General features: G+C 34.7%; 2 protein-coding genes across 8 annotated transcripts in view; one reads left to right on the top strand and one right to left on the bottom strand.

The window, feature by feature from the left end:
• Positions 1-12,976, top strand: part of TRIM23 (tripartite motif containing 23) — a 36,297-nt gene extending 23,321 nt beyond the window's left edge. For 2 of the 4 annotated variants that reach the window (XM_047087172.1, XM_047087191.1), the window contains 4 exons: positions 2,511-2,640; positions 3,387-3,497; positions 8,365-8,489; positions 10,665-12,976. In XM_047087172.1, coding sequence (XP_046943128.1) covers positions 2,511-2,640; positions 3,387-3,497; positions 8,365-8,489; positions 10,665-10,844 — 546 coding nt within the window. In that variant the 3' untranslated portion in view covers positions 10,845-12,976. The remainder of the gene's footprint in view (positions 1-2,510; positions 2,641-3,386; positions 3,498-8,364; positions 8,490-10,664) is intronic. The other 2 variants (XM_047087198.1, XM_047087181.1) reach the window with 2 other exon arrangements.
• Positions 8,156-27,862, bottom strand: part of PPWD1 (peptidylprolyl isomerase domain and WD repeat containing 1) — a 28,333-nt gene continuing 8,626 nt past the window's right edge. For 3 of the 4 annotated variants that reach the window (XM_047087132.1, XM_047087149.1, XM_047087157.1), the window contains 6 exons: positions 24,139-24,329; positions 23,103-23,292; positions 20,197-20,378; positions 18,297-18,378; positions 16,744-16,926; positions 15,401-15,705 (listed from right to left, as the gene is read on the bottom strand). In XM_047087132.1, coding sequence (XP_046943088.1) covers positions 15,562-15,705; positions 16,744-16,926; positions 18,297-18,378; positions 20,197-20,378; positions 23,103-23,292; positions 24,139-24,329 — 972 coding nt within the window. In that variant the 3' untranslated portion in view covers positions 15,401-15,561. Of the gene's footprint in view, positions 8,554-15,400; positions 15,706-16,743; positions 16,927-18,296; positions 18,379-20,196; positions 20,379-23,102; positions 23,293-24,138; positions 24,330-27,862 lie in introns of those variants that run through there. The other variant, XM_047087141.1, reaches the window with a different exon arrangement.

Raw genomic sequence — 27,862 nt, 5'->3', positions numbered from 1 at the left:
CATACTCGTATGTCCTGGAGATTACTCCATAGCAGTAGTATGTGATATTTTCTATTACTTTTTACAACCTCAAGGTACTGTATTGTGCATATATACCATATTTTTTGTGTGTCGTGTGGTAAAAATACAAAAAATTACCATCTTAACCATTTTTAATTATACAGTTCAGTATTGTTAAGTATATTCACATTGTGTGAAACAGATCTCTAGGAATTTTAATTTTGAAAAACTGAACCTCCACACCATATAAACAATAAGTCTCCTTTTCCCCTCTCTCACCATCTGTTGGTAACTACCATTCTATTTTTTTCTCTTTGAATTTGACTATTCTGAATATCTCATATAAATAGAACCATATAGTAGTTGTCTTTTTTGTGACTGGCTGATTTCAATTATATAGTATGCTCAAAGTTCACGCATATTGTGGCATATGACAGAATTTTCTTCTGTTTTAAGGCCGAATAATACTTCATTGTTTGTATATACCACCTTTTGTTTATGCATTCATCTACTGATGGACATTGGGGTTGCTTCTACATTTTGGCTACTGTGAATAGTGTGTTACTGTGAACATGGGTGTTCAGTTATCTCTTTGAGATCTTGCTTTTATTTCTTTGGGATATAGATCCAGAAATGAGATTACTGGATATGGTAGTTCTATTTTTAATTTTTTTTATTTTTTGAGGAAATGTTGTTTTCCATAGTGGTTGCACCATATTGTAATTCCTGCCAACAGTGCACAAGGGTTGCAATTTCTCCACATTTTCACCAATACATGTTAATTTTTGTTTTTGTTTTCTTTATTTTTTATTTTAGAGACGGGGAGAGAGAGTGCACAAGTGGGGGAGAGAGGCAGAGGGAGAGAGAGAATCTTAGGCAGGCTCCATGCTCAGTGCAGAGTCTGATGTATGGCTCAATCCCAGGACCCTGGGACCATGACCCAAGCCAAAGTCAAGAGTCAGACACTCAACACACTGAGCTATCCAGGTGCCCCTGTTCTTGTTTTAGATTGTAGCCATCCTCCTGGGTGTGAGGTGATATCTCATTGTGGCTTTGGTTTGCATTTCTCTGATGATTAATGAAGTTGAGCTTTTCACATGCTTATTGGCCATTTTATATCTTCTTTGGAGAAATTTTGTACAAGTTCCTTGCCTGTTTTTAAATTATTTGATTTTTGTTGTTGTTGTTGAGCCTTAGGAGTTCCTTATATATTCTGGATAGGGGTCCATGATTACATATATGATTGGCAAATACTCTCTCCCGTTCTGTAGGTTGCTTCTTCACTCTCTTGGTAGTGTCCTTTGATTCACAGAAGTTTTTAAGATTGACATGGTCCAATTCGTCTATTTTTGCTTTAGTTGAATGTGTTTTTGGTGTTATATCCAGGAAATCACTCCAAATCCATTATCAAGAAAATTTTGCATTGTGTTTTCTTCTAAGAGTTTTCTATTTTTGGATCTCATGTTTGGGACCTTTATCCATATGTGTGTGTATGTACACACACACACACACACACACACACAAATACATATGGAGAGGCTGAGGGAGAATCTCAAGCAGGCTCCACACTGTCAGCACAGAGCTTGACTCAGTTCTCAGTCTCATGAACCGTGAGATCATGACCTGAGCCAAAATCCAGTCGGATGCTTAACTGACTGATCTACCCTGGCGCCCCTATCCATATTTAAAATCCAAATTTTCATAATTGTTGTATGTTCTTTGTAAATCTACCCTTTTGTCATTATATAATGACCTTTTGTCTCTTACTAACAGTCTGATTTAAAGTCTATCTTGTCTGGAATATCTTTTTTTTTTCTTTTACTTTCAGCCTTCTTGTGTTCTTAGAAATGAAGTGAGTCTCTTGTAAATAGCATATTGTTAGATCTTGTTTTTTTAATCCATTTAGTCAAACTTTTTTTGTTGGAGAGTTAATTTCATTTAAAGTTATTATTAATAGGTAAGGACTTAATATTGCCTTCTTAGTTACTGTTTTTTGTTTATATCTTGTAGCTTTTTTGTCATCTTGTAGCTTTCCTCCTACTGCTACCTTCTGTGTCTCAGTGGTGTTTTAGTGTCATGGTTTGATTTCCTTCTCATTTCTTTTGTGTATAACTTATGGATTTTTGTGTGTTTACACTGCTGTTACAAAGAACATCTTGTTATAATATTCTGTTTGAAAGTGGTAACATTTTAACTTCATTTGTGTATAAAAACTATTGTTTTATAGCTCCACCTCCCCATACTTTATGTTATTGATGTCACAAATTACATATTTGTACATTGTATACCTGTTAACACAGGCTTATAGTTTTTTGTTTTTGTCAGTTGAGTTCTATGAAGAATTAGATCTATGCACCAAAATTATAATACAAAAATATAATAATAAAGGTTCCTCTCAGAGGAACGAGTAGGAGATGAAATAATTAACAAAGGTGTTATAAATAAAAGTATAACTGCCAATACTTTTTAACTCTATATCAAAATAAGATTTAAATTTTTAAAAATTACAGGACAATAGAGTTCACATTGGACCAAAAATGGAAATTCGAGTTGTTACATTAGGATTAGATGGTGCTGGAAAAACTACTATTTTGTTTAAGTTAAAACAGGATGAATTCATGCAGCCTATTCCAACAATTGGTAAGTATGAGTATTGCTTTTTACTTTAATGGACATTTTATAGACAAACTCTAGCTTACAGCTGAGTTCTTGAGGGTTTTATTTTATGCCAGTATGGCATGGAGGTGGGCTCTTTACTGGCTCTAAGACACTACCATGTCAGAAAAAAAAAATGCAAGATTCAGTGACTGATTGAAATGTGGATGGTGGGATATTGAGAAGGAATAGGGGTGCCTGGGTGGCTCAGTCGGTTAAGTGTCAGACTGTATTTCAAGCACAGGTCATGATCTCATGGTTTGTGAGATTGAGTCCTGTATTGGGCTCTTTGCTGATAGCACAGAGCCTGCTTGGGATGCTGTGTCTTCCTCTTTCTCTGCCCGTCCCCTGCTCGTGCACTTTCTCTCTCTCTCTTTCTCTCTGTATCTCAAAGTAAATAAATAAAAAAAGGAAAGAACAGAGTATTGGTGGGACAGTTGGAAGGATTAAAGGATTGGTGTCAAGGTGAGGGAGTAGTAGTGGTGCAGAGCACTCAGTTATTTGAGTTTCAGGATCTAAGGATCCTGGTGGAGGTTTAGAGAGCTAACAGCTGTTAAAGGTATATATTCCTCATATAGATTTATTAGGAGTGGAGTTGGTTGGGCCGCAGTATATATTGCTGTATGAAGATAATTTGTATACCACAGTTATAAACTGTGGGTTGCCTGTGTTTGATGTGTTACTTATTATAAATATAAGTTCAGTATTAAAGTAACTTTTTTAACAAACAGGTTTTAATGTGGAAACTGTAGAATACAAAAATCTGAAGTTCACTATTTGGGATGTAGGTGGAAAACACAAATTAAGACCATTGTGGAAACATTATTACCTCAATACCCAAGGTAAGAGTGAAAAATGATATCTTAATTTTTCAGAATTTTAGGATGCCATTTTCAATGGAATAGATTTAACTAGTGAAGTTTATTTTAGTTAAAAAGTGAAGGTAGAAGACTGGGATATGTGCTTTGTTTTATTTCATGAAAAACCATAATTTATATCTTGGCAGTGAAGAGATAAAACCATAATATATATCTTGGCACTTTATTATTAGTGTTCATGTAAGTGTGATCACTGGCAATATCATAATATAGGGTAGAATTCTTGGTGTATGGTTCTGCTGCTCTCTTCAATTCAGTTAAATATTTATCTCATTGGAATCTCAATAGCTCCATTCCTTTATTTCCATTAACAATAAGTTATCTGCAGTGGTTTGCTTTTGGCCAAAATGTGTTTTACCACATATTCCACCTAGCATTTATTTATATTTCGGCCACATTCTATGCTTTTGCATATACCCAACATAAAGCTTTTGTTCATGCCACCTATTTCATATGTCATCCTACTTTCCACCTAGAAGAGAAGCTAAGTAATTATTTTTACTTGGGGATTTTTGATGCTTAGTTTAGTATAAGCCATTGACTAATAGGGGGAAAATGGGCTTTTAAACATGAGAAATGGTTGATAGAATGTTTAGCTACATAAGGTAGCTGGAAGGATTTCAAAAGAGAGTCAATTCAGTAGATACTTGTGACGTTTCTGCTGTGTGTTTTGAATACAATATATGTGGAAAGTGCTGTGCTAGGCACCTAGAGAGAATACTTGGGAGAGTTAAGGTGGTGATTTATTTAGACTATTTTTTTGGAAAGGGAAATGGTAATTAAAGAACAAGTAGTATCATAGTCCATAAAACAAATCTCAACAAATTGAAAAAGATGGAGGTTCTACACATCTATTTTGCCCACATTGCTATGAAACTAGAAGTCATCCACAAGAAACAATCTGGAAAGACTACAAATACATAGAGGTTAAATAATATGCTACAAGGAGTGTCTGGGTGGCTCAGTCGGTTGAGCGTCCGACTTCAGCTCCGGTCATGATCTCACGGTTCATGAGTTTGAGCCCCACGTCGGGCTCTGTGCTGACAGCTCAGAGCCTGGAGCCTGTTTCAAATTCTATGTCTCTCTCTCTCTGCTCCTCCCTGGCTCATGCTCTGTCTCTCTCTCCTTCAAAAATAAATAAAAACATTTAAAAAAATTAAAAAATAATAATATGCTATGAAACAATGAATGGGTCAACCTGGAAATAAAAGAAGAAGTAAAAAAGTACATGGAAGCCAATGAAAATGAAAACACAATGGTTCAAAAACCTTTGGGATGCAGCAAAAATGGTTCTAAGAGGGAAGTTTATAGCAATACAGGTCTACCTCAAGAAACAAGAAAAATTTCAAATAAACAACCTAATCTTACACCTAAAGGAGGTAGAAAAAGAACAAAGTCCGAAACCAGTAGAAGTTAGGAAATAATAAAATTAGACAATAAATAAATGATCTAGAAATGAAAAAACCAATAGAACATATCAGTGAAACCAGGAACTGGCTCTTTGAAAGCCAATAAAATTGATAAACCCTAGCCAGCCTTACCAAGAAAAATAGAGAAAGGACCCAAGTAAATAAAATCACAAATGAGAGAAAAGAAATAACAACAAACACCACAGAAACACAATTATAAAAGAATGTTATGAAATACTATGTGTCAACAAGTTGGACAACCTAGAAATGGATAAATTCCTAGAAACATATAAACTACCAAAACTGAAGGAAGATGAAGTAGAAAATTTGAACAGACTGAATACCAGGAAAGGAATTGAATCAGTAATCAAAAAGTAAGCACAAGTCCAAGACCAGACAGATAGTTTCACAGGCAACTTCTACGAAACATTTAAAGAAGAGTTAGTACCTGTTCTTCTCGTACTATTCCAAAAAATAGAAAAAGGAAAACTTCCATATTCATTCTATGAGGCCAGCATTACCTTGATACCAAAACCAGATGGATCCCACTGAAAAAGAGAAATACTTTTTTTCATCTATATCTTATATATCTTTTAAAAATATCAGGCCAATATTTCTGAACACATCTGCAAAAAATCCTGTACAAAATACTAGCAAACTGAATCCAACAGTACATTAAAAGAATTATTCACTATGATTAAATGGGATTTATTCCTGGGTTGCAAGTGTGGTTCAATATTCACAAGTCAGTCAACATGATATATCACATCAGTAACAGAAAGGATAAGAAACATATGATAATTTTAATGGATGCAAAAAAGCACTGTACAAAGTACGCCTATTAATGATAAAAACCCTCAACAAAGTATGTTTAGGGGGAACATACCTCAACATAATAAAGGCCAACTATGAAAAACCCACACCTAACATCATCTTCAATGGGGAAAAACTGAGAACCTTTTCTCTAAGGTCAGGAACAAGACAAGGATGTCCATTCTCCCCACTTTTATTGAACATAGTACTGGAAGTCCTAGCCACAGCAATCAGACAAAAAAGGAAATAAAAAGTATCTAAATCAGTAAGGAAGAAGTAAAACTTTCACTATTTGCTGATGAGATGACACTATACATAGAAAACCCGAAAGACTCCACCAAAAAACTGATAAATGAAGTCAGTAAAATCATAGGATACAAAATCAGTGTACAAAAATCTGTTGCATCTCTATACACCAGTAATGAAGCAGCAGGAAGAGAAATTAACAAACCTACTTATAATCGCACCCAAAATACTAAGATACTTAGGAGTAAACCTAAGCAAACAGATGAAAGACCTGTACTCTGAAAACTATAAAACACTGATGAAAGAAATAGAAGATGACACAAAGAAATGGAAACACATCCCATGCTCATGAATTGGAAAAACACATAATGTTAAAATGTCCATACTACCCAAAGCAATCTACCGATTTAAAGCAATACCTATCAAAATAACATCAGCATTTTCACAGAGCTGGAACAAACAATCCTAAAATTTGTATGGGACCTCAATAGCCCAACTAACCAAAGCAGTCTTGAAAAAGAAAAGCAAAGCTGGAGGCATCAGAGTTCTGGACTCTTAAGTTATATTACAAAGCTTTAATAACCAAAACAGTATGGTACTGGCAGAAAAATAGACAAATACATCAGTGGAACAGAAGAGAGAACCCCAGAATGAACCCACATCTCTTATGGTCCACTAATATTTGACAAAGCAGGAAAGAATATCCAATGGGAAAAAGATAATCACTTTAGTTGGGAAAACTGGACAGCGACTGCAAAAGAATGAAACAGGACCGCTTTCTTTTTTTTTTTTTTTTTTTTTTTTTTTTATGAAGTTTATTGACAAATTGGTTTCCATACAACACCCAGTGCTCATCCCAAAAGGTGCCCTCCTCAATACCCATCACCCACCCGCCCCTCCCTCCCAGAAACAGGACCGCTTTCTTAAACCATACATCAAAATAAATTCCAGATGGATTAAAGACCTGAATGTGAGACCAACAAATATAAAAACCCTAGAAAAGAGCACAGATAGTAATTTCTCTGATATTGGCCATAGCAATTTTGTTCTAGCTAGGTCCCCTGGGGCAAGGAAAATAAAAAGAAAAATAAACTATAGGGACTACACCAAAATAAAAAGCTCCTGTACAGCAAAGGAAAAATTAACAAAACTAAAAGGCAGCCTATGGAATGGGAGAAGATATTTACAAATGACTTATCTGATAATAAAATATATAAAGAACTTCTACAACTCAACACCCAAAAGCCAAATAATCCAAGTAAAAAATGTACAAGATGACATGAACAGACATTTCTTCAAAGAAGACAAATAGATGGCCAACGGACACATGAAAAGATGCTCATCATCACTTATCAGGGAAATGCAAATCAAAACTACAATAAGATATCACCACACATCTGTCAGAATGGCTAAAATCAACAACACAAGAAACAACAGGTGTTGGCAAGGATGTGGAGAAAAAAAGGAGCCCTCTTGCACTGCTGATTGGAATGCAAACTGGTACATCCACTGAAAAACAGAATGGTGTTTCCTCAAAAAGTTATAAATAGAACTACCCTATGATCCAGCAATCACACTACTAGGTGTTTACCCAAAGAATACAAAAACACTAATTCAAAGGGATACATGAACCCTGGTATTTATAGCAGCAGCATCTATAATAGCCAAATTATGGAAACAGTCCCAAGTACCCACTGACTAATGGATAAAGAAGATGTGGTGTGTGTATGAACTGGAATATTACTCAGAAATAAAAAAAGAATGAAATCTTGCCACTTGCAATGACATGGGTGGAGCTAGAGAGTATAATGCTAAGTGAAAGAATTCAGAGAAAAATACCATGATTTCACTCACGTGGAATTTGAGAAACAAATGAGCAAAGGGGGAAAAAGGGACAAACCAAGAAACAGACTCTTAACTATAGTGAACAAACTGATGGTTACTAGAGGGGAGGTGGGTTGGGGGGATAGGTGAAATAGGTGATGAGGATTAAGGAATGCACTTATTGTGATGAGCATCAGGTGATTAAAATAAAAAACAAGTAGCCTCATTAGGGAGATCTTGAGAGGTATATTTTCATTAAGAGAAAACTTTTAATTCATTTATACAACAATTTGTGTTTGATGAAACAAGTATGGTAAATCCTGTATAGAAGGGGAAATGAAGAGAGCTGAAAAGTTATGTGAACTATGTGAAGCCATACACCTAAGTATTGCTAGGTGCTGTTAGAGCAGCCTTTCTGAAAAACATAGTAGATAGTAGACTAACCATAATGTAATAACGAGAGCATAAAATATTTGGTCATTTACTTAAAGTTAACCAGTGGCTAATTAGATTCTTTTTTTTTTTTTTAATTTGGCTAGCTGTTGTATTTGTTGTTGACAGCAGTCATAGAGACAGAGTTAGTGAAGCACACAGTGAACTTGCAAAGTTGTTAACAGAGAAAGAACTCCGAGATGCTTTGCTCCTGATTTTTGCTAACAAACAGGTAACACATTTGTATTTCAGAATACTTACTTTAGTAGTTCTGTGCATTCTACATCCTAAGGTAACTGGAAAGATTTCAAAACAGATAATTCAGTAGATATTTATGAAGTTTCTGCTGAGTATTTTGAATACAGTCTATGTGAAAAATGCTATAGTTGTTACCTTAGAGTATCTAAAAATGTAGTTGATGCTTTCCAGAAACTCCTAGGAATGCCTGAGTGTCTCAGTCAGTTAAATGTCTGACTCTTGATCTCGGTTCAGGTCATGATCATACAGGATTGAGCCCTGCTGTGCACAGACAGTGCAGGGCCTGCTTGGGATTCTCTGTCTCCCTCTCTCTGTCCCTCCCTTGCTGCCTCTCTCTCTAAAAATAAATAAATAAACTAAAAAACAAACAAACAAACTCATATAGGGATGTAAACATGTAAGTGAATGTATATGAGATTTTAATACATAGAAAACTAGTAAGTAACTTCAGTAATATTAACAACATGTTATGAGAAATTAGAGTAGTTTTAAAGGTGGCATCTTGTCAAAGATTTGTAAAAAGTAGGTTCTGAGTTGAAATTATGACAAGAGTTGAAATTATGGATAGGACTTTAAGTATGTGAAACAAAGAACATTGCAGGCAGAGAAAATAAAAGCATGAGTATTTTTAGGGAGTATAAGCAGGGTGGATAGCAGTTTGAAGAGACTTCATGAAGGTAGATTTGTTAGAATTTGATGACTGAATGGGGAAAGGTGAAGGACAGGGAGAAGCTGCTGATTCCTAGATCTTGAGCTATGCTTGTAGGAGGATGAGAATGCCTTCAAGGGCAAAAGAGGGGCATAGGGTAGGATGAAGAATAAAGGATTTTCCTCTTAATAAATAAAAAGATGAACTATTAAGAATAGATACACTTTGCTTTACTTACTATTAAAAACATGCAGGGGCCCCTGAGTGGTTAAGCGTCTGACCTTGGCTCAGGTCATGATCTCACAGTTTGAGTTCAAGCCCGGGGTGAGTTGACAGCTCAGAGCCTGGAGCCTGCTCAGTATTCTGTTTCTCCCTCTCTCTCTGCCCCTCCCCCACACTTTCTGGCTCTATCTCAAAAGTAAATAAACATTTTTAAAAAAATTTTAAGGGGCGCCTGGGTGGCTCAGTCGGTTAAGCGGCCGACTTCGGCTCAGGTCATGATCTCGCAGTCTGTGAGTTCGAGCCCCACGTCGGGCTCTGTGCTGACAGCTCAGAGCCTGGAGCCTGTTTCAGATTCTGTGTCTCCCTCTCTCTGACCCTCCCCCATTCATGCTTTGTCTCTCTCTGTCTCAAAAATAAATAAACGTTAAAAAAAATTTAAAAAAATTTTTTAAAAACACAAATAAGGCAACGTTAAATACCCTTTTCCACTTACATTGTTAACGATAAAAATGTTTGATAATCTTCAGACTCACATATACTGTTGCTGTAGTTATTAAATGGAGACATTTTCTTGGAGGGCATTTTGGCAGTACCATACCTGTCAAAATTTTAGATGCATGTGCCCTTTTACCTTGTAATTCGACCTCTAGTAATGTATTCCGCAGACATATATCCTAAGGTTATTTCACAGATAATGTTGCAGATGTATGTAGATAATCTACATACAATGTAGAAGTCTGCTTGTCCAGCTAATGGAAAGATACCTATCCTCAAGGTGTGTATTAAAAACAAAAAAACTGAAGTATGTTTCTGTTTATGTTTATTTGCATGAATGTGCATAGAACTTATATGGAAAAATATATAAGAGATTATAACATGGTTGCTTTTGGGAAGTAGGGGTGTTCAGGAGTATTTGGAGTGGGAGTTTAATAACTGTTCATTGTATGAATTCTGTACTTAAGGCATTTTGGTGATACACGTGTTAATCTTTCTCTTTTAAGTTGATGCCTTATGACTCAGGCAGTGGCTTTCATTCAGGCTGCATGGCCTTTACTGATTTCACTGTAAGGCTGTTCTTACTGTACTATAAATGACCTTCATCAGAACTTTTCTACTTATTAATCATTGAATAATTATTGAAAGGTGAATCTAGGTTTTAACTTTAGGCTTCTGTTAGAATGGCACCAATGGAATTCTGTATAAATAGTAATAATTGGAAAAATGAGAATTTTGATGGGCTGATTATTAAAAAAATTCTGATATGTGTATATCTTTCAGGATGTTGCTGGAGCTCTGTCAGTAGAAGAGATCACTGAACAACTTAGTCTGCATAAATTGTGCTGTGGCCGTAGCTGGTATATTCAGGGCTGTGATGCTCGAAGTGGTATGGGACTATACGAAGGGTTGGATTGGCTTTCACGGCAACTTGTGGCTGCTGGAGTATTGGATGTTGCTTGATTTTAAATGGAGCAGTTATTTAAACTCTTTTGTGGTTAAGAGTTATTTTGCACATAATATAAGAAATTCTACATCTCAAAGATAGTTTATTTAGGGTGTATATTTAAAATGAATCTTGGTTGGGGAATTCAGTACAATATGGCTTTGAAAAAAGTTACTCTTAAACATTTGACTGAACAGACAAAATTGCATTAAACAGGGACTTCTTAAATACACATTTTTTAAAACATACATTTGTTATTTAAGTTTTTCACATTGTATGTGATCCCTATGTTGGGAAAGAAGTAGTCACAGAGAAAGGGTAAGTGAAGGTTTATTGTTTCAGTGAAAAAAGAATAGCCAACTGAGTGCCTAATGCAAACTTTGTGAAGCAAATAAAACATAGCTGCTTTAACTTGCCTCTTCACTGGATTTTGGCAGTGTTTAATAGCAAAACACCAGTGACTTAATGAAATAGAATCCAAACTGCATCTTTGGGTAATAGGATTACTTTACTTTTATGTTCAATATAACAGAACACTTTTAATGCTAAGAACTATAAACTACATAAAATTAGTATTTTATAGTGTTTTATTAAAACTTTCTCCTAAGCCCTTTTGTATAAAACCCACTGAGTCAGATGAAATGCTATCTAACTAGGTACGGCTGTCAGATTAGTATTAAACTGAAGAACAATAATAAAACTGTGAAAGTCAGTTATGTTGTAGTTAATCTTCACTTATGAAAGACCCATTTCCAGGGTTGAACCTGGTTATATTATTTCCTAGGTCACAGCTCTAAATTGGTCCTTCTGTTTTTCAACATGTTTAAAGTAGTTAGTAGAGTTCCTTTTAAAAATAATATTGCATCCTTAGTGGGAATGATTATAGGTAAAATGTAGTTAAGTTACACATAGAGCCAGGGTTGGCTTTAAGTAAAAGACAGAAGTAGAAATGCAGAAAACTACATTTATCTTTAGACAAGGCATTTAAGCAGTGGAGAATCAGTTACGTTAAGTGCTTTCCCAAAATAAATGCATTTATCTTGACAAAATGTTATCAAGGCTCTTCATAAGGCTTTGAAAAGTTATTTGAGAAAGAATATGTCTACGAAAAGATAAGAAATGTTCAGAAAGTTTACATCACATTTATTATGCAGTGTTGTAAAAGTTTTAAAATTTTCTGCTTTTTACTGTTTTTCATTTTTTTAAGGATACTCACTTATTATGGCAGTAGGATTTACATTTAAACATCGCTAGATTGGATTTTATTTTATTTTTTATTAAATGCTCTTCATCCTTATAGATGAAGTTGAATCCTGTCTTATTAGTTCATCTGCTAGGAGATGTGGGTCTTAGGTGGCACTGTTTTGGTTCCGTCTCTTCAAATGTACTTTTGTTTGTTTAAAATAAACAGCATAACTTTTAGAAAACAAAGCGTTAGGAAAAAAAGTCCATCAGTGTTATGGGCACTGTGTAAATAAGTAAATATTTCATCCTTTATTTTTCAAGTAAAAGTCATGCTGTTACAAGTGTAATTTGTGCATATAAGTAATACTTATGAATTAAATTATTTAATATTTGATTACAGTAACTGTGAAAAATAAAAAAAATGTGTTAACATTTGCCTGTGAGCCCTTGAACTGTTTTCTCTACTAGGTAATTGAAAAAAAAAAGTCTAACACTAACATGTAAACATGTTTTTCTTGTAAATTATTAAGTTTATTTCACCAATTTTGCTAAACTTTGTAATTCACATTCTTAGCATATTATTAAATGCAATGTAAAATATGTGCTTAGACCTGAGTATAATGTACATAATAGTGTTTGTGTGTGATTTTTTTTTTTAAGAAATATTTTTCTCAGGCCCTTATGACTATTTGTGGTTGTATTCTTTCACTGATCATTAGTTAAGATTCTGCTAGTTCCCTCTGGGAAATATCAAATTTAATAACGAGAGAGATGTTTTAAGTACCGTCTATTTGGATTTGCCTCCTAGCTCTGAATTTCTGTATTAAGCCTAAATATTATTGTATGGTTTATGTAAAGCAGGTTTTACAAGTGTGTAGCCCTGGTGTATAATTCCGGAATGCTTTATTATCACCAGAAGCCATTATTTGCATTACATATAGGCAGCAATAAAATGTTAAAATCATTTTAAAGAAGTCCTATCATTATTCCAAAAATTCTGTTTCATGTACCATCTATCTAGTAATAGAGTATAGCTAGTAACCAATTAAAAAAGTAATTTGTGCTGTGGTTAAGAAAAAGAAAACAAAATGGAATAGGATTGACTTGCATGTCAAATTTGAGTTGTAGTTTATTAAAGATTTAGAAATAATTTATTCTGTAGTTGCAAGGTAAGTCTGACTTAAAATGAGTATTATAGATAGTGTCTTGAAAGGAGAACTACAATTTTGCATTAAAGTGAAACTCCTGCCTTTTAAATTTTAAATAACTGTTTTAGAAAATGGCTGCGAAAACTTAGCTGTAGCCTATGAACTAATTTGCTAAAAGACATTTTATGTATCATTGAGGTACCTTCAATTTGCAAAGTGGTAAAAAGGAAGATCGTTTTTCATTTTCCCTAAAAAAATAATGAAGAGGACGAATGTATCAGATGGTATCCTGCTAATAATTTAAAATATGGTTTAAAAAAGACTTCTAGGAAGATATGTTTTTAGGTCTACTGATTATGTTAAACTTGTGACAGGGAATGGAAATATTGATTAATCAAATACGATTTGCACTTAAGGCAAAATAACTATTTCTGGGGGGCTTGGGGTATCATCACCACTTGGTGGCAGTATTATCAAAAATTTAGGAGTAAGTTTTCAGCAATGATTAATTAAATTGCTAGGGAGATGTCTAGACACAGAAAATAGGAAGAAAAGATAAATGTCACAATGAAAAGTCATTTTATGTCTAAGTTCTACTTTATAAAAGGAGGACATAATGTTGAAGTAGCACAACTTGGCACATTCTTCATCTCACAAGTTTGTAGTACAAAATGGATAAAGGAAGTAGCCTGCTTATCAATAGAAGGAAAAGTTTAAGTTTAGATTTAAATGTAAGAATGTGAATTCCCGGGGCTCCTGGGTGGCTCAGTCAGTTAGGCATCCAAATGTTGATTTCGGTTCAAGTCATGATCTCATGGTTTGTGGGATGGAGCCCTGCATCAGGCTCTGTGCTAACAGTGAAGAACCTGCCTGGGATTCTCTCTCCCACGGTCATTGCCCCTCCCCTGCTTGTGCTTTCTCTCTCTCTCAAAATAAATAAACTTAAAAAAAAGAAAAGAAAAAAAAGAACGTGAATTCCCTAAATATGTCTGTTGAGGTGTTCCTCTTTAACTTTTTGAAGAGTCTCTCTGGAAACTAGAGGCAGTGTTTCTTTTTTTATTTTTTAAATTTATTTATTTATTTTTATTTTATTTATTTTTTTAGAGAGAGAGAAAGAGCACAAGCAGGAGAGGGATAGACACAGGATCTGAAGCAGGCCTCAGGCTCTGAGCTGTCGGCACAGAGCCTGTTAGAGGGCTCAAACTCCAGCAAGACCATGACCAGAGCAGAGGTCAGATGCTTAATTGACTGAACCACACAGGGGCCCCTAGAAGCAGTGGTTCTTAACAGCTCTGAAGTCAGGGGATGACTGGGTGGCTCAGTTGGTTAAGCATCTGACTTTGGCTTAGGTCATGATCTTGCAGTTCAGGTGTCTGAGCCCTGCGTTGAGCTCTGTGCTGTAAGCTCAGAGCCTGGAGACTGCTTCAGAATTTGACTCCCTCTCTCTCTGTGCCCCTCCCCCACTCATGCTCTGTCTCTCAAAAAATAAATGTAAAAAAAAAAAAATGAAAAAAAAAGTTATGAAGTCAGGAGGGTAAGGGAAGAAAAAATGAAATCAATAGAAGTCTTTGAACTTACACTGTTTTATTGCTCAAATTTCTACTAAATGCTCCATTATTAGCTGTTAAAAGTTTTACTTAATATATACTTTCTTGATGGAGTATTTAGTAATGTAAAAAAAGATACTATTAACTTCAGGACAGAAAATTGGGATTTAGCTACATTAGGAAAATAATGTGTAAATAATAAATGAACCTGCATATAAAACCAAGGACTAAGTATTCATTTATTCAGATTCTTAAATTTAAATACTAGCTATAATACTCATTTAAATGTGACTTAACATTGCAACTAGAGGATATTTCTAAATCTTTAATAAACTACTTCTTTATTTACTGAAGTTTTACTTACCCCTGCTTACTATTTTTAACAATGATTAAAAGGCAAAACTATTTGGCATGAAACACAAACCTAAGAAAAGAAAGGAAGTGGTATATTACTATCAGATTCTGATACCATTTCTTAGTGGATCTAAAGAAACATGAAGGCAGATTATGTGGCATATATTAATATATTAATATATTAAGATAGTAATATATATTAATGCATACAACTCTATTTAATATGGTTTTTGAGTCTCATGAGAAATTACATAGGAGTGCGATTTGCCCAAATTTAGTCCAATTTCAGTTTATCACTTCCTAGGATAAGAAATATTGTGAGAAAAATGAAAGGCAGGGTTTTAAAAAAGGTCCTTTAATGAAAAATATAAAAACATAATATTGCATCCTTGAAACATGATTTGGATGTTTAGCAAGTTCTAAGAGCTTCCTGTGTAAAATAACCCTGTGTTTAATATACGTGTATTTCTATTTACACATACAATGAAACAAACCTTATTTTACTTGACAGTAATATTTATGATGCTGACATCCTCATAGGGCTTATCTGTTTTGGGATTGACTTTGACATTGGAGATCCTCTGTACAACTTCCATTCCTTTAGTCACTCGTCCAAACACTGTGTGCTTATTATCAAGCCAAGGCTGCATTGAAGGAGAAACGGAAAATCTTGGTAAACCCAGATTTCTTAAATTACACCCTCTGGGTAAGAAAATTACAGAGAATTTAAACTTATGCTTCATTTTTAATTTAATAAAAATATATACAGTTAATTTCATCTAGCAGCTTTTAAGAGTGATTTCCATGTTTATCTGAAAAAATATAACAGCATAATATAATGTTTAATTAGCTGCATCTTTCAGACCAAACGGACCTGAAAGATGTTTGCTAAAAGTAAGTTTCTTTGCATGGCTTAAAGAATACTGGCTAAGGCTTTTAAAGTTCTCTGTAGGAATCAGACCTGCAAAACAGGCAGGAATTGTTTGGAATTGTTCAAGTAGCATGTGCTTTTGTAGTAGAGAGATGGGAACTCAAATGTTCGCTCTGCTACTTACTTGACCTTTGGCAAGTTGATCATGTCACACTGTTTGTATAGTCATCTAGTATAGTGATACTAGAAGTATTGTGAATATTACTTTGTGCCTGATGGGTAGTAGTTATATTTTTCTTCATTATGTGGTGCTTAATTCCAAAAAATAAAGTATAATAATTTTTATAATTTTGTGTAACTGCACAGCAATAGAGCTCAATATTCTAATACTGTATGTCGTCAGATCTACAATGTTGCAATATAAGTTGCATTATGATATCAGAGATGTTAAAATATAGAAAAAATGTCTTAAAAAATTTGAGAATTAATATACTCTAACTCCCCCCCCCCCATTCTAAAGGAAACAGGCCCAGAAGTGAAATAATTTGTTTTCTATTGTACAATTAGTAGTGGCAAGGTGACTTAAACTCCAGAGTCCTGAGTTATGCAAGTATTGTTTTACAAAGCAAAATCTGATTTGTTAGGTAATTTTACATTTTCTCATCTAAACTGTTTCATTTTTTATATGCTGGCAGAAATAAATAATAGTAGAGAATAATGCAGCTCTCTTTTACTGAATTCATTCTTAGATCATAACCTATGACAACTTACAGTTTATATGACAGCTTATAGACAATGCTGTTCTACTTACCGTTGGTACTACTGTTATAAAAAACTGGGATCCGTTAGTATTTGATCCAGCATTGGCCATGCTGAGTGTATATGGTCTGTCATGTCGTAATGTTGAATGAAACTCATCTTCAAATTCTCCTCCCCATATGCTTTCTCCTCCCATACCAGTACCTGTTGGATCTCCTGTTTGAATCATGAAGCCCTTAAGAGGAAGTATACAAAAAACATATTACACTGTACTTTTCTATATGTACGTTTTGGAATTTAAGTGTGTTTTATGTTCAGTAAAATCTTTTTTTTTTTTTTTTTTAAGTTTGAGAGACAATGCACCAGTGGGGGAGGGGCAGAGAGAGAGGGAGATCCCAAACAGGCTCCACACCGTCAGCACAGAGCCTGATGTGGGGCTCCAGTCCATGAAGTGTGAGCTCATGACCTGAGCCAAAATCAAGAGTTGGATGTTTTAAACTGACTGAGCCATGCAGGCTCCCCTTTTCTTAATAGTCACTCTATCAAGTGATTTTATTAAAACCTTAGTAAGTTATACTTTAGATGATGTATTTCCACTGCTTAAACACAACCTTATTTCAGTTACTGAAACAAAACTGCAAATGTCTCCTCATGAATAGTCATGTACTATCTTTCCCAATAATGCAATTAAAACCAATTAATATTGTAAATAAGTTTTAGATCTATAGAGTGTATAAGGTTTTATATAATTGCCCCACTCTTCTCTCTTCCCTTTCCCTAAAATTCTGGATTGCCTGGTGAGTCATTTTTCTAATTCTTTCAGAACCCCCCAAACCTGATTATTCCTCCTGTCATTTCTCCTGCCATTTCTGAACCTATCAGTAACTAAGAACTACACTATTGCCCCATCCATTTTATGGAACAATGCTCAACAAAATCCTGGGACAAGTTCGTTCTGCTCTTCAGGTATTAATGGTGGTTCTCAAAGATTAAGTAGCATGATGTCTTTTCTATTATTTAAAATCTTATTTTCTAGATCTAGACCTTATTTAGTCACTAGGTATGAGTAACCTGAACTATTGGTTTTATCTCAGCATGCCCTTTACTCTGTATCTGACCCTTGGGTTTAGCTGCTGACAAAATACTGGTGCAGTGTTTCTAAAAAGGTACCATGTTACTGTTCCTGCATTTATTCCAGATCTGATATTCATGACTATCCATTCTTCTTTTGGCTTAGAAAGTCCCATTTTTCCTATTCCTTTTTAATAAACTGATAATTGTGAGACAGGAAGATTCCTTATGTTTAAACCTCTGGTTATGGGGCGCCTGGGTGGCTCAGTCGGTTAAGCGTCCGACTTCAGCCCGGGTCACGATCTCGCGGTCCGTGAGTTCGAGCCCCGCGTCGGGCTCTGGGCTGATGGCTCAGAGCCTGGAGCCTGCTTCTGATTCTGTGTCTCCCTCTCTCTCTGCCCCTCCCCCGTTCATGCTCTGTCTCTCTCTGTCTCAAAAATAAATAAACGTTAAAAAAAAAAAATTAAAAAAAAAAAACCTCTGGTTATGCAAAACACACTATTCCTGAAGTCATATAAATTTTGTATAACTTGCCTTAATTATACGGTGAAATGTATGCCCATTATAATAGCCGTTTCTGCTATGAACACAGAAGTTTTCCACTGTCTTAGGGCACCTAGTAAGATATGTTAAAAATATGAAATCCATTTAGAGCATCTTAATATAGTTTTCTTTGCAGTTCTGCTTTCTACTGATACCTGTAATACCTTCTGAATGTTTCAGGACAGTCTTTTTCCATAACCTCTTCTCATCTCAGGACAGAAGAGATGAAAGATCACATAAGCCACAGTATATTGTTTAATATATTATCTTTAGATAAAGAATGCTTATTATATTTGAGTTTGACAGTATTTAAATTTCAAAGTCATTTAGCAGTTAAAAAAAATACAGCTACAGGACCGTAAGATACGTATATTCACTGCATATAGTAGGTTCAGTTCCTGGGAAAGATAATTTTCTTATAAAAACAACATTATGGTACACTGACACACTTCCTAACCAAGGACCTGCTCTCTCTCAAATGCTATCTCCTAACTCTAATCAACTTTAAATGACAATCACACACTCAAAAGTATGAAGCTTTCTAAATGTTAACTAATCTCATGTGATGACTTAATCACATGTTACAGCATTTAAAACATTTAAAACACTCATATACAAAATAAAGAAGTACTTTTAAGTAAAAGGGGTTGTAAAAGATGTCACTGTGTTTTTCGTTTTCATTTTTTTGGAGACAGAAGTGGAGAGGGGCAGAGGGAGAGAGAATTCCAAGCAGGCTCCACATTCAGCAAGGAGCCTGACGTGGGGCTCACCCCCATGACCCTGGGATCATGACCTGAGCCAAAATCAACAGTTGGATGCTCAACTGAGTCACCCAGGCGCCCCAAAGATGTCACTCTTTGGATCAAGAATAGCCAAAGATATTCTATTGGATTTGGCATTGCATGTTCATCTTGCAAACTTTTAAACTGTCCAGAATTCCTTTCTGCTTTTTTCAGTACATTTTTTGTTGGATTGATCGATTGATTGATCAATTATGTATGTATGTATGTATGTATGTATGTATGTATTTATATTAGAGCACAAGCAGGGGAGAGGGGTAGAGGAAGAGACAGAGAATCTTAGGCAGTGCAGAGCCCAACATGGGGCTCAATCCCATGATTCTGGGATCATGACCTGAGTGGGGATCATGACCTGATTGAAAATCGAGTTGAACACTCAATTGAACGAGCCACTCAGATGCCCCTTGTTGGAATTTTTAAAACCTATAGAAAGAACTAAAGAAGTAGTAGTGGAGGTCTAAGAAATGTAAGGAGGAAAAGGAATTATCCTCCCCTTAAGGATTTGCTTTGAGGGTAAAGCCAGTTATAACAAATGAGCCACAAAATATAGTTGGGATGCACAGTTGATGTTAATATCCATTTATAAACCACTTTATAGTTTACGTTCAGCACTTTCATAGCCATTTGTTTTGTATGCATAATAATAAACCTGTGAAGTATGTGTGTGTGTGTGTGTGTGTGTGTGTGTATATATATATATATATACATAATATCCCCATTTTCTAGAGGAACAGTTATCAGAAAGCTAAAGACAGACATTCTTATCAAACCCTTCAGTTCTTTAAAATTCCTCAAGTTGAGGGGCGCCTGGGTGGCTCAGTCGGTTAAGTGGCCGACTTTGGCTCAGATCATGATCTCACGGTTCATGGGTTCGAGCCCCACCTACTTCAAATTCTGTGTCTCCCTCTCTCTTTCTGTCCTTCTCCCGCTCATGGTCTGTCTCTGTCTCTCAAAAAATGAATAAAAACATTTAAATTTTTTTTTAAATAAATAGAAAAATTCCTCAAGTTGAAATAGCAATTTTAAGTTGCAGTTTCTTCCAATAAACACATTTACATTGATGTTCATTTCAGACAAAAGACAGTACATACTCAACAGGAAAAAGTTTGATATGAATGTCTCCCATGCTTGTGTGGATAATGGCACTATCTGAAACACGTTTAGGTCCTTCAGCTTGAGTAGCTGCCATGACTTCTTCTTTAGAAGGTTTCTCATTAAAAACATCTCTGTCAGAATCTGCACTTTTTGTATCTTCTGGTTCTCGTTTGGTAAACTCAGAGAAAAATTAAAGAGAGTGAATGAATTAAATTTTTCATCTGGTTAAAATGTTATCAACAGTAAAATTTCATTTCTATCTATGGTATTTGAGCAAAGTAAGAATTCACATCAGAATAAGTCCTTACTGCAGCAATCACTTCCTATCACAGGATGTGTAATAGAGTTAAATTATTTTTACACTTGCCTAACATGACAACAATCCATACAGTGAAGGTGTATGGTTTCAAATGGGATTTAATGTCTTTTTGGGTGCACACTGAACAAGATGCACTTTTATTTGAGGTAGTTTTCTGCCTCTGCCCGCTAGTATGTTCTAACCTGTCAACCAGTGCTTACTTTTCACTATTTAGATTGCCTGGGTTTGAATTCCATTCTGCTACTTACTAGTTATATGATTTTGGCAAAATAAATTCATTTCTTCCATTTCCTCATTCATAAATGGGGATAACTACCTCAAAATTGTACCTATTGTGAAGATTCAATGAAGGGATATAAAATGCTTGGAGAATAGTGCCTAATATGTAAAAGGTACTATATACATATTAATAACTGTTGTTATAATGAACAGAACCTGGTGCTAGGCAGGTTGAGGATTCAAAGATGAATCAGTAATGCATCTTGGCTAGTTTTTTTTTTTTTTTTTCCTGCAAAGCCCCCATCTGTTCTATCTAAACCCTGAAGCTTGGAAGAAAGAATGTAAATTTTGAGTGAAGTTACAGAAATTTCAGGATACCTCAGGGAATAGGGAAAATTGAGAGAAATCTTTCAGTTGTTAAAACTTTGGACTCCTCTGAGCCTTTTTTTTTTTTTTAATTTGACTTTCAGGAAGTAGAAATCTTTTCTCCAGAGGAAGCTCTACCTGATTATCAACTGAGTTCCAGGAAAGTAAAGCCAGTGCCCCAGGCCCTGTCTTGCCTAATGTCATTCCGGATCTACTTGGATAAATTCCAAATAAAGAAACAACCAAGCTAGGATGTTGTTGACTTATCATCTTATTCTCCATTTTTTCAAAGGAATGACATTATCAGTTGTATGATTGATTTATATGAATTTTTAAATAGGTATTTTAATTTAGCTCACATATTGAACTACCAAAGTTCATATTTTGTCATATTTTGATATTGATTTGAAAAGAGATAAAAAATTTACATATATGTATGTACCATTTTACTTTTGCTTACGGATATGTATGTCTAATAAAATGAAAGATAATTTTATGAACATGTTAGCTGTATAAAGATGAATAGTAACTTTTTTTCTTCAATGTTAACAACACATGTGATTTAATCAACATAAAAGTAAACTTTAGGGGAAGAGAATAATTTATTAGTTTTTTGATAAAGAGGATAGAAAATTAGTATGTTTTTAGTGTATATCAAGAGTTAGCTTTTACCTTCAAAACAGTTAAATTACAGGTAAAAACAAGAAAAACTATTTCCCTTTAACCAATATAATTTTTTGTAGCAATGACTTTGAAAGTTCTAAATAAAATTTTCATCTTAAAAGAATGTATCCATTTTTTGGTTAAAAGCTTGTTTGGGATGAACTGCTATTTCCTACATTAATCAAATGCTGACAACCTGAATAGCATCACAGCTACTTACAAGATATCAGATGAAAAGAATCAGTATACTAGAATGAGCCACACACTTTAACAAACTTGTGAATAGTGAAGAAAATATAATGCCCTGTATTTGAGGATTTAATATTACCTTAAGGAGGAGATGACTATCACAGATATTTAAAAAAAAAAAAAAGAAAGAGAGAAAGTAAACTATTCCAAAAACTGTGACATATAGAGCACAACCAGGCAGATGTAACTCAGACTTGATGTCAAGAGAAGGTTTCCAAGTAGGAACTGATATAAGTAGGAACTGGGGACAGGTATGTGATTGGCAGAAGGAACAGCCTGTGTAAACGCCTTGAGGTAAAAAAACAACACTCAGCTATTGCAAACAGGATCAAGTTCAGTCAGAGTAGCAAATGAACTAAAAATGAAGAAAGATAGGTAGAAGAGCCAACTAATATAGATAGTTGAGGAGCCATTAAAGGATTTTAGGCAAATAACCAAATTTGGGACTCAGTCTCTGACTGCAGTGTGAAGGACAGAATGGTAGGGCAGAGGTCTCTACACTTTAGATTTTTCTGCTTGGTTCAACAGTTAGGACACGGCTACTCCTAGATAGTTTAGACAGTTTGATTCTGAGCCCAGTCTTAGTTAACATGTAAAGTACTTGTAGTTCTCTAGGGAAAAAAAAAAAAAAAAAACGTCAGGAATATAAACTTTTAAGGTAGCACCATTACAAGAGAGTTAAAAGGTAAAAAAAGAAATGTGCTTAGAGAAGCAAGTGTGCAAGTTCAGGGAAGATAAATTAAGAACAAAAGATGAAAAATAATCTTTTTTAAAACTTTTAAAACCCCATAGCAAAAGCTATTTTGGATGCAATTATTACCATAACCACTTACTTCCTTACATCTTAGACAACATAAATAGTTGTAGAAGCCAGGTCGAAGATTTTTCAGAACAGGAGGGAAATCAGTACAAAATCGAGTCCTAGTTAAAAATTATGCAATATTAATGTTTTAAGATGGTATTCTGGTTGTTTAGAAAGCATGCTATTATTGCCAACATTCTCTTCAGTTGAAACCACGACCTAAGAAAATAAATCTCCAACCAAATTGGAAGAATTAAGGCCTATTTCCTAGTATTTCCGCATACCATGTAAAATCTATTCTTCTTAAAAGATGTACAAACTATTGTTGGGTCAGCTTGAATATTTTGAAGAACAGGATTTTCAGAAGCTTTCATTTCTATAGTAGTTGCAGCACGATGTTTTTTGGCTATTCCCTGGAACAGAGCCAACTGCATCACTCTAATATTTTCCTGCTTGCCTAAGATGCGCACACACCTGGAAAATACAACAATGTTTTATACAGTAAAATACCAGAATTCCAATTATAAAAATTTTATAGATAAAATCTAGAAATCAACTATCCTTTACCTTTGTATAAAATAATTACTAAAAGTTTTTTAAAAAGTGTTTTTCTACCTCCTTCTCCAGAAAGTTATTTTAAATTGGATGGAATTTTCTGGTTAAAAAAAAAAAACAAAACACAATCATTCATGCATAATTTTAACCTATCCCTATTATCTTAATCTTTTTGCAAGACTTCAAAGATTCTACACTGTGAAGAACTACAATATAAATTTGTTTCTATGTGAGAATGTACAGACCTACATTTTTTTCTCTTTAAAATATACTTTTAAGTTCTTTTCATTTACATTCAGTGTTAGTATCTGATTGTAGCTATTTTGTACTAAAACCAAATGGACTGTTTGCACAAAAGGCTTATTGTGGTTTCATGCATTTTAACTTCTGATTTTATGTCTAGCAGGATGTAATGCTGAATTCTGTGGTTAAAATATTTGGCAACATTTAATATGAACCAGGCTAATTTAAATCAATAAGCAAAAGAGAGATTGAAACTTGTTAAAAAAAAAACAAAAAAACAACCTTGAAACTATGCATATCTTTTTTTCCATTTCTTTTACAAACATGAGTGGAAACTTTTTACATAAGATTATAAACAACCAAAAGACCACAAAAAATCCAGTCAAAACATTTGGTTAAGTTTAGACATTTGGGACCATTCCACTTGTCTTGGAACAAACAAAACTCCCTTTGTTTCCCTGAAAGAGGAAATGGTCCCCCATAAATGAATGCACTTTTAAAAAACATCTTATTAAAGCTTACCGGTTTGTTTCTACATTTATAACTTTAATGCCTAGCATTGTTCCATATAGCACGAAGTGTCCAGTTTCATCAAAGACTATGTTAATTAATCTTACTGCATCCACCTTCTCCAACTCACGTTCAACAGCCATTCGTCGGCCAAATTCCATGTCGGGTAGCTGTTGCCTCATCTGCTGCAGTTCAGTAAACATCTAGGGAGTAAACAAAAAAGCTATGTGATAAAGGGAATGAGAATTTAAATAGAAGCACAGTACACATTAAGAGCCACTGAAAATTTGTGTACTTATAGGTTACCTTAAAGAGGATTCTAAATTCCATAAGCAGGAAATAAAAAGACATTAGTAAGTTCAATCGTAAAATAATAGTATTTACACTAACTGCTTCTTGATAAAAAAAAAAAAAAAACAGTTAATATACCAACTGTCTTCTGTACAGAAAAAAGGTATCTGCTGCCTTTTATAAGCCACAGACTAGGGACACCTGGGTGGCTCAGTTGGGTAAGTGTCCGACCCTTGATTTCAGCTCAGGTTATGATCTCATAGTTAGGAGATTGAGCTCCACATCTGGCTCCATGTAGGGCTCCATGCTGGGTGTGGAGCCTTCTTAAGATTCTCTCTCTCTTTCTCTCTCTCTCTCTCTCCCTCCCCCCTGCCCCTCCCCTACTGTGCTCTCTCATTCATAAATAAATAAATAAATAAATAAATAAATAAATAAATAAATGCCACAAACTAGTAGTTTCCCATAGCTAGATAATGCAAACCAAGCATGTAATTTTAAATTACCTAGTAGCTACTTAAAGTAAAAGAAACAGGTGAAATTAGTCTCAATAAGGTTTTATGTCCCATATATCCAAAATATAATCATTTAAACTTTACTCAATACTTAAAAATTGAGATAGAAGCACCTGGCTGGCTCAGTCTGTGGAACATGTGTCTCTTGATCTCAGGGTTGTAGGTTTGAGCCCCATGATGGGTACAGAGGTTATTTAAAATAAAATCTTAAAAAAAAATTTGAGATAAATTATATTTTATTTTTTTTATATTAAGTATTTGAAATCCTGTATTTTATACTTTCATCCTGTCTCAATTTGGACTAGCCACATTTCAAGCACTCAATAGCAACATGTGGCGAGTGGCTACTACACTGGACACTGTAACTACAGAGTGTAAGGTCCCTGTAAAAGGATCATGGACCTGACATGATATAACACTCAATTTTTATTGAATGAACTCTTATTATTTCACTAATTTATAACAATTTCATGCTATTTTAGAAAATGTTTCAAGTTATTTTTATAGAGAGCCCAACACAGATTATCATTAGGTAAATGTCATTTACGGTAGATGAATATTTTTATAAATGCTCTGTAGCTTATTTGGTTTTCTTTTCTTCAGATATTTAACACAATTTTCAGATAAGGTCACATCTTAATTACTATGTATTATCACACTATAAGCTTCTCCCCCATTAAGATCTTTCAGGTTTCCAGACATTTAGGGCATCAAACAGCAGAATTCAACAGCAGGTCTCCACTGGAGATAAAAAGAAGCCAAGCTTATGTCCAGTCTACTTATTTTCATGCTTGTGTTAACTGGAAGTCCCATTTTTCTAGATATGGAAAGAACAACAATGTACACAACTCCATAAAAACAAAAGGAGGTATATGCGTTAGGGAACAACATGAAGCAAGGGTCTTACAGGACAGAAAAAAAAGCCTGTTGGTCATTAGGTTTTCTTATCTCCAGTCTCTGAGACTACTTGTTTATTCATATGCTAGAAATAGCCTAGCATTTTTATAGAGAGGGACCCCTGATTATTTTACTAGATTAGATTCATTTTCATGACTTAAAGTTTGTAGACAGTTGTCTGCCTGCGTGTAAGTATTTCATAAATGTTAATCCAACCTGATAAATACAGCAGTATCTTTTTACAGTATTCTAGCCTTAATAGCAGGGCCTCTGTGATACACAACTGTGTAACCATATGCATATCTCATTAACTGTGAGATTCCACTGATTTACTACCCACTATCCTTCTAATTAATTTACTTGGCATTTGTTTTAGTTGTTGTTGTTGTTATTGTTTGGACAATCTCTCATTTTGAATCTCACTTCTGTCATAAGTTTTACTACTGACCTCATCTTATTTCAGCCCTCTTCAACACTTGTTGAAGTCAATAATGAAGAAACAGAGTATTCGTGTTAAGAAATTAATATCCAGAGACTGTGTTCTTAAATATTTCTTTTGCTGAGGAATCTTCAAAGAGCTGCAAGTTGGTAAAGGCCTTTAAGTTATATTTAAGTTGAACTAATATCTAGTTACCAGCTGCCATTTATGAAGAAAACATCACAGTTTTCTCCTATTCTTCAAAGTAGAGTGGAAAGCTGTTCTCTTCCAAAAGGAAAATGAGTCAGGAGGATGATCTAACAACCAGATCTTCACATGTGTCTGGATTCATATTACTTCAGGTAGATAATCCACCCAACTTAAAGCCACTTGCCACCAAACAACAGTGTCACTAAGAAGAGTAACAGAATTTAAGACCTTAATGCAAGGAATCTAAACTGGTTACTACCAACAATGTAGAATTATTATACAATAAACAGTACTGCTATGAAGAAGGTTCAACCCACAGACTCTCAGAGGATTCAACATACCATTAGCAGTTAGAGAACACTTGATGGAAACAGGTGATCAGACCCAATTTCCACAAAAAACTGTTAACTTTGCATGGATAGAAAGTCTTATTCTACAACTACATGCTTTAACAAATTCTTGTTAGCAGTAATTATGTGTCACGTATTGTTGTTAGTGCTGGAGATACAAACATGAGCCAAAACAGATAAGGGAGCATAGATCACATAGAGTTTAGTCTACAAGGGGTTGATATGTAGTAATCAAAAATAAGACCAAGCCAAATGGTCTAAGAGAAAATAAACAGAGTGATATTGAGTCACATAAAAAAAAAAAAGTTGTCCTAGGTTAGACAAATAGTGAATTCCCACAGGAAGTGACTCTTTAAATGAGATTTGAAGCTTAAGTTCAACAGGTAATGGAAAGAACGGCGGAGGGGTGACACCAGGCAGCAGGAACAGCATAAGCAAAGGCCCTGTGGTGGAAGACATGTTCAAGAAACTGAAATAAGGCCTAAATGGCTAGTGTTAAGAGGCAGATAGAAAAGTGAGTGACAGTAGGCTAGAGTGGTAGGCAAAGGCCACAATAAGGCAGGCTGTGACTTCGGTCTTGATCCTAAGAACAATAAGAAGTCACTAAAAGGTTCAAAGAATGAAATGATCAAATATGCACTTAAAAAATTTGCTCTGGATGCAGTGTGGATAACTGATTAGGAGGAAGCCCGAATATAGGCAGTAGGCCATGAGACAGTCCAGGCAAAAGATCATGAGCTAGGGTAGTGACAGCTATGCTGAAAAGAAAGGGATAGATTTTAAGCATATTTAGAAACTAAAATTGACAGGATTCATGATGAATTAAATAGAGGGTAAGGAAAAAGAGTTAAAAAGTTAAGGATGGCGCAGGTTTGTGGCTTATGCAAGTAAATGGATATTGGTGCCATTCATGAAGACAGCAAAACAAAACAAAACAGATGGCACCATGTGTGTTCACAATAGTAAGATGGAGAAATCAATTTGGGAGTGAATAGGCAGGAGTGAACAGAGTAAAAGCCACACAAAAGAAGGATGATTGGCTCAGAAGATATCACATC

Source organism: Lynx rufus, unplaced genomic scaffold, assembly GCF_022079265.1.
Source record: "Lynx rufus isolate CCGP_SWC_20201006 ecotype Redwood Valley unplaced genomic scaffold, mLynRuf1.p SCAF_1, whole genome shotgun sequence".
NCBI lineage: Eukaryota > Metazoa > Chordata > Mammalia > Carnivora > Felidae > Lynx > Lynx rufus.
Note: the sequence above shows the minus strand (reverse complement) of the source record. Positions and strands in the feature narration are given on the sequence as shown.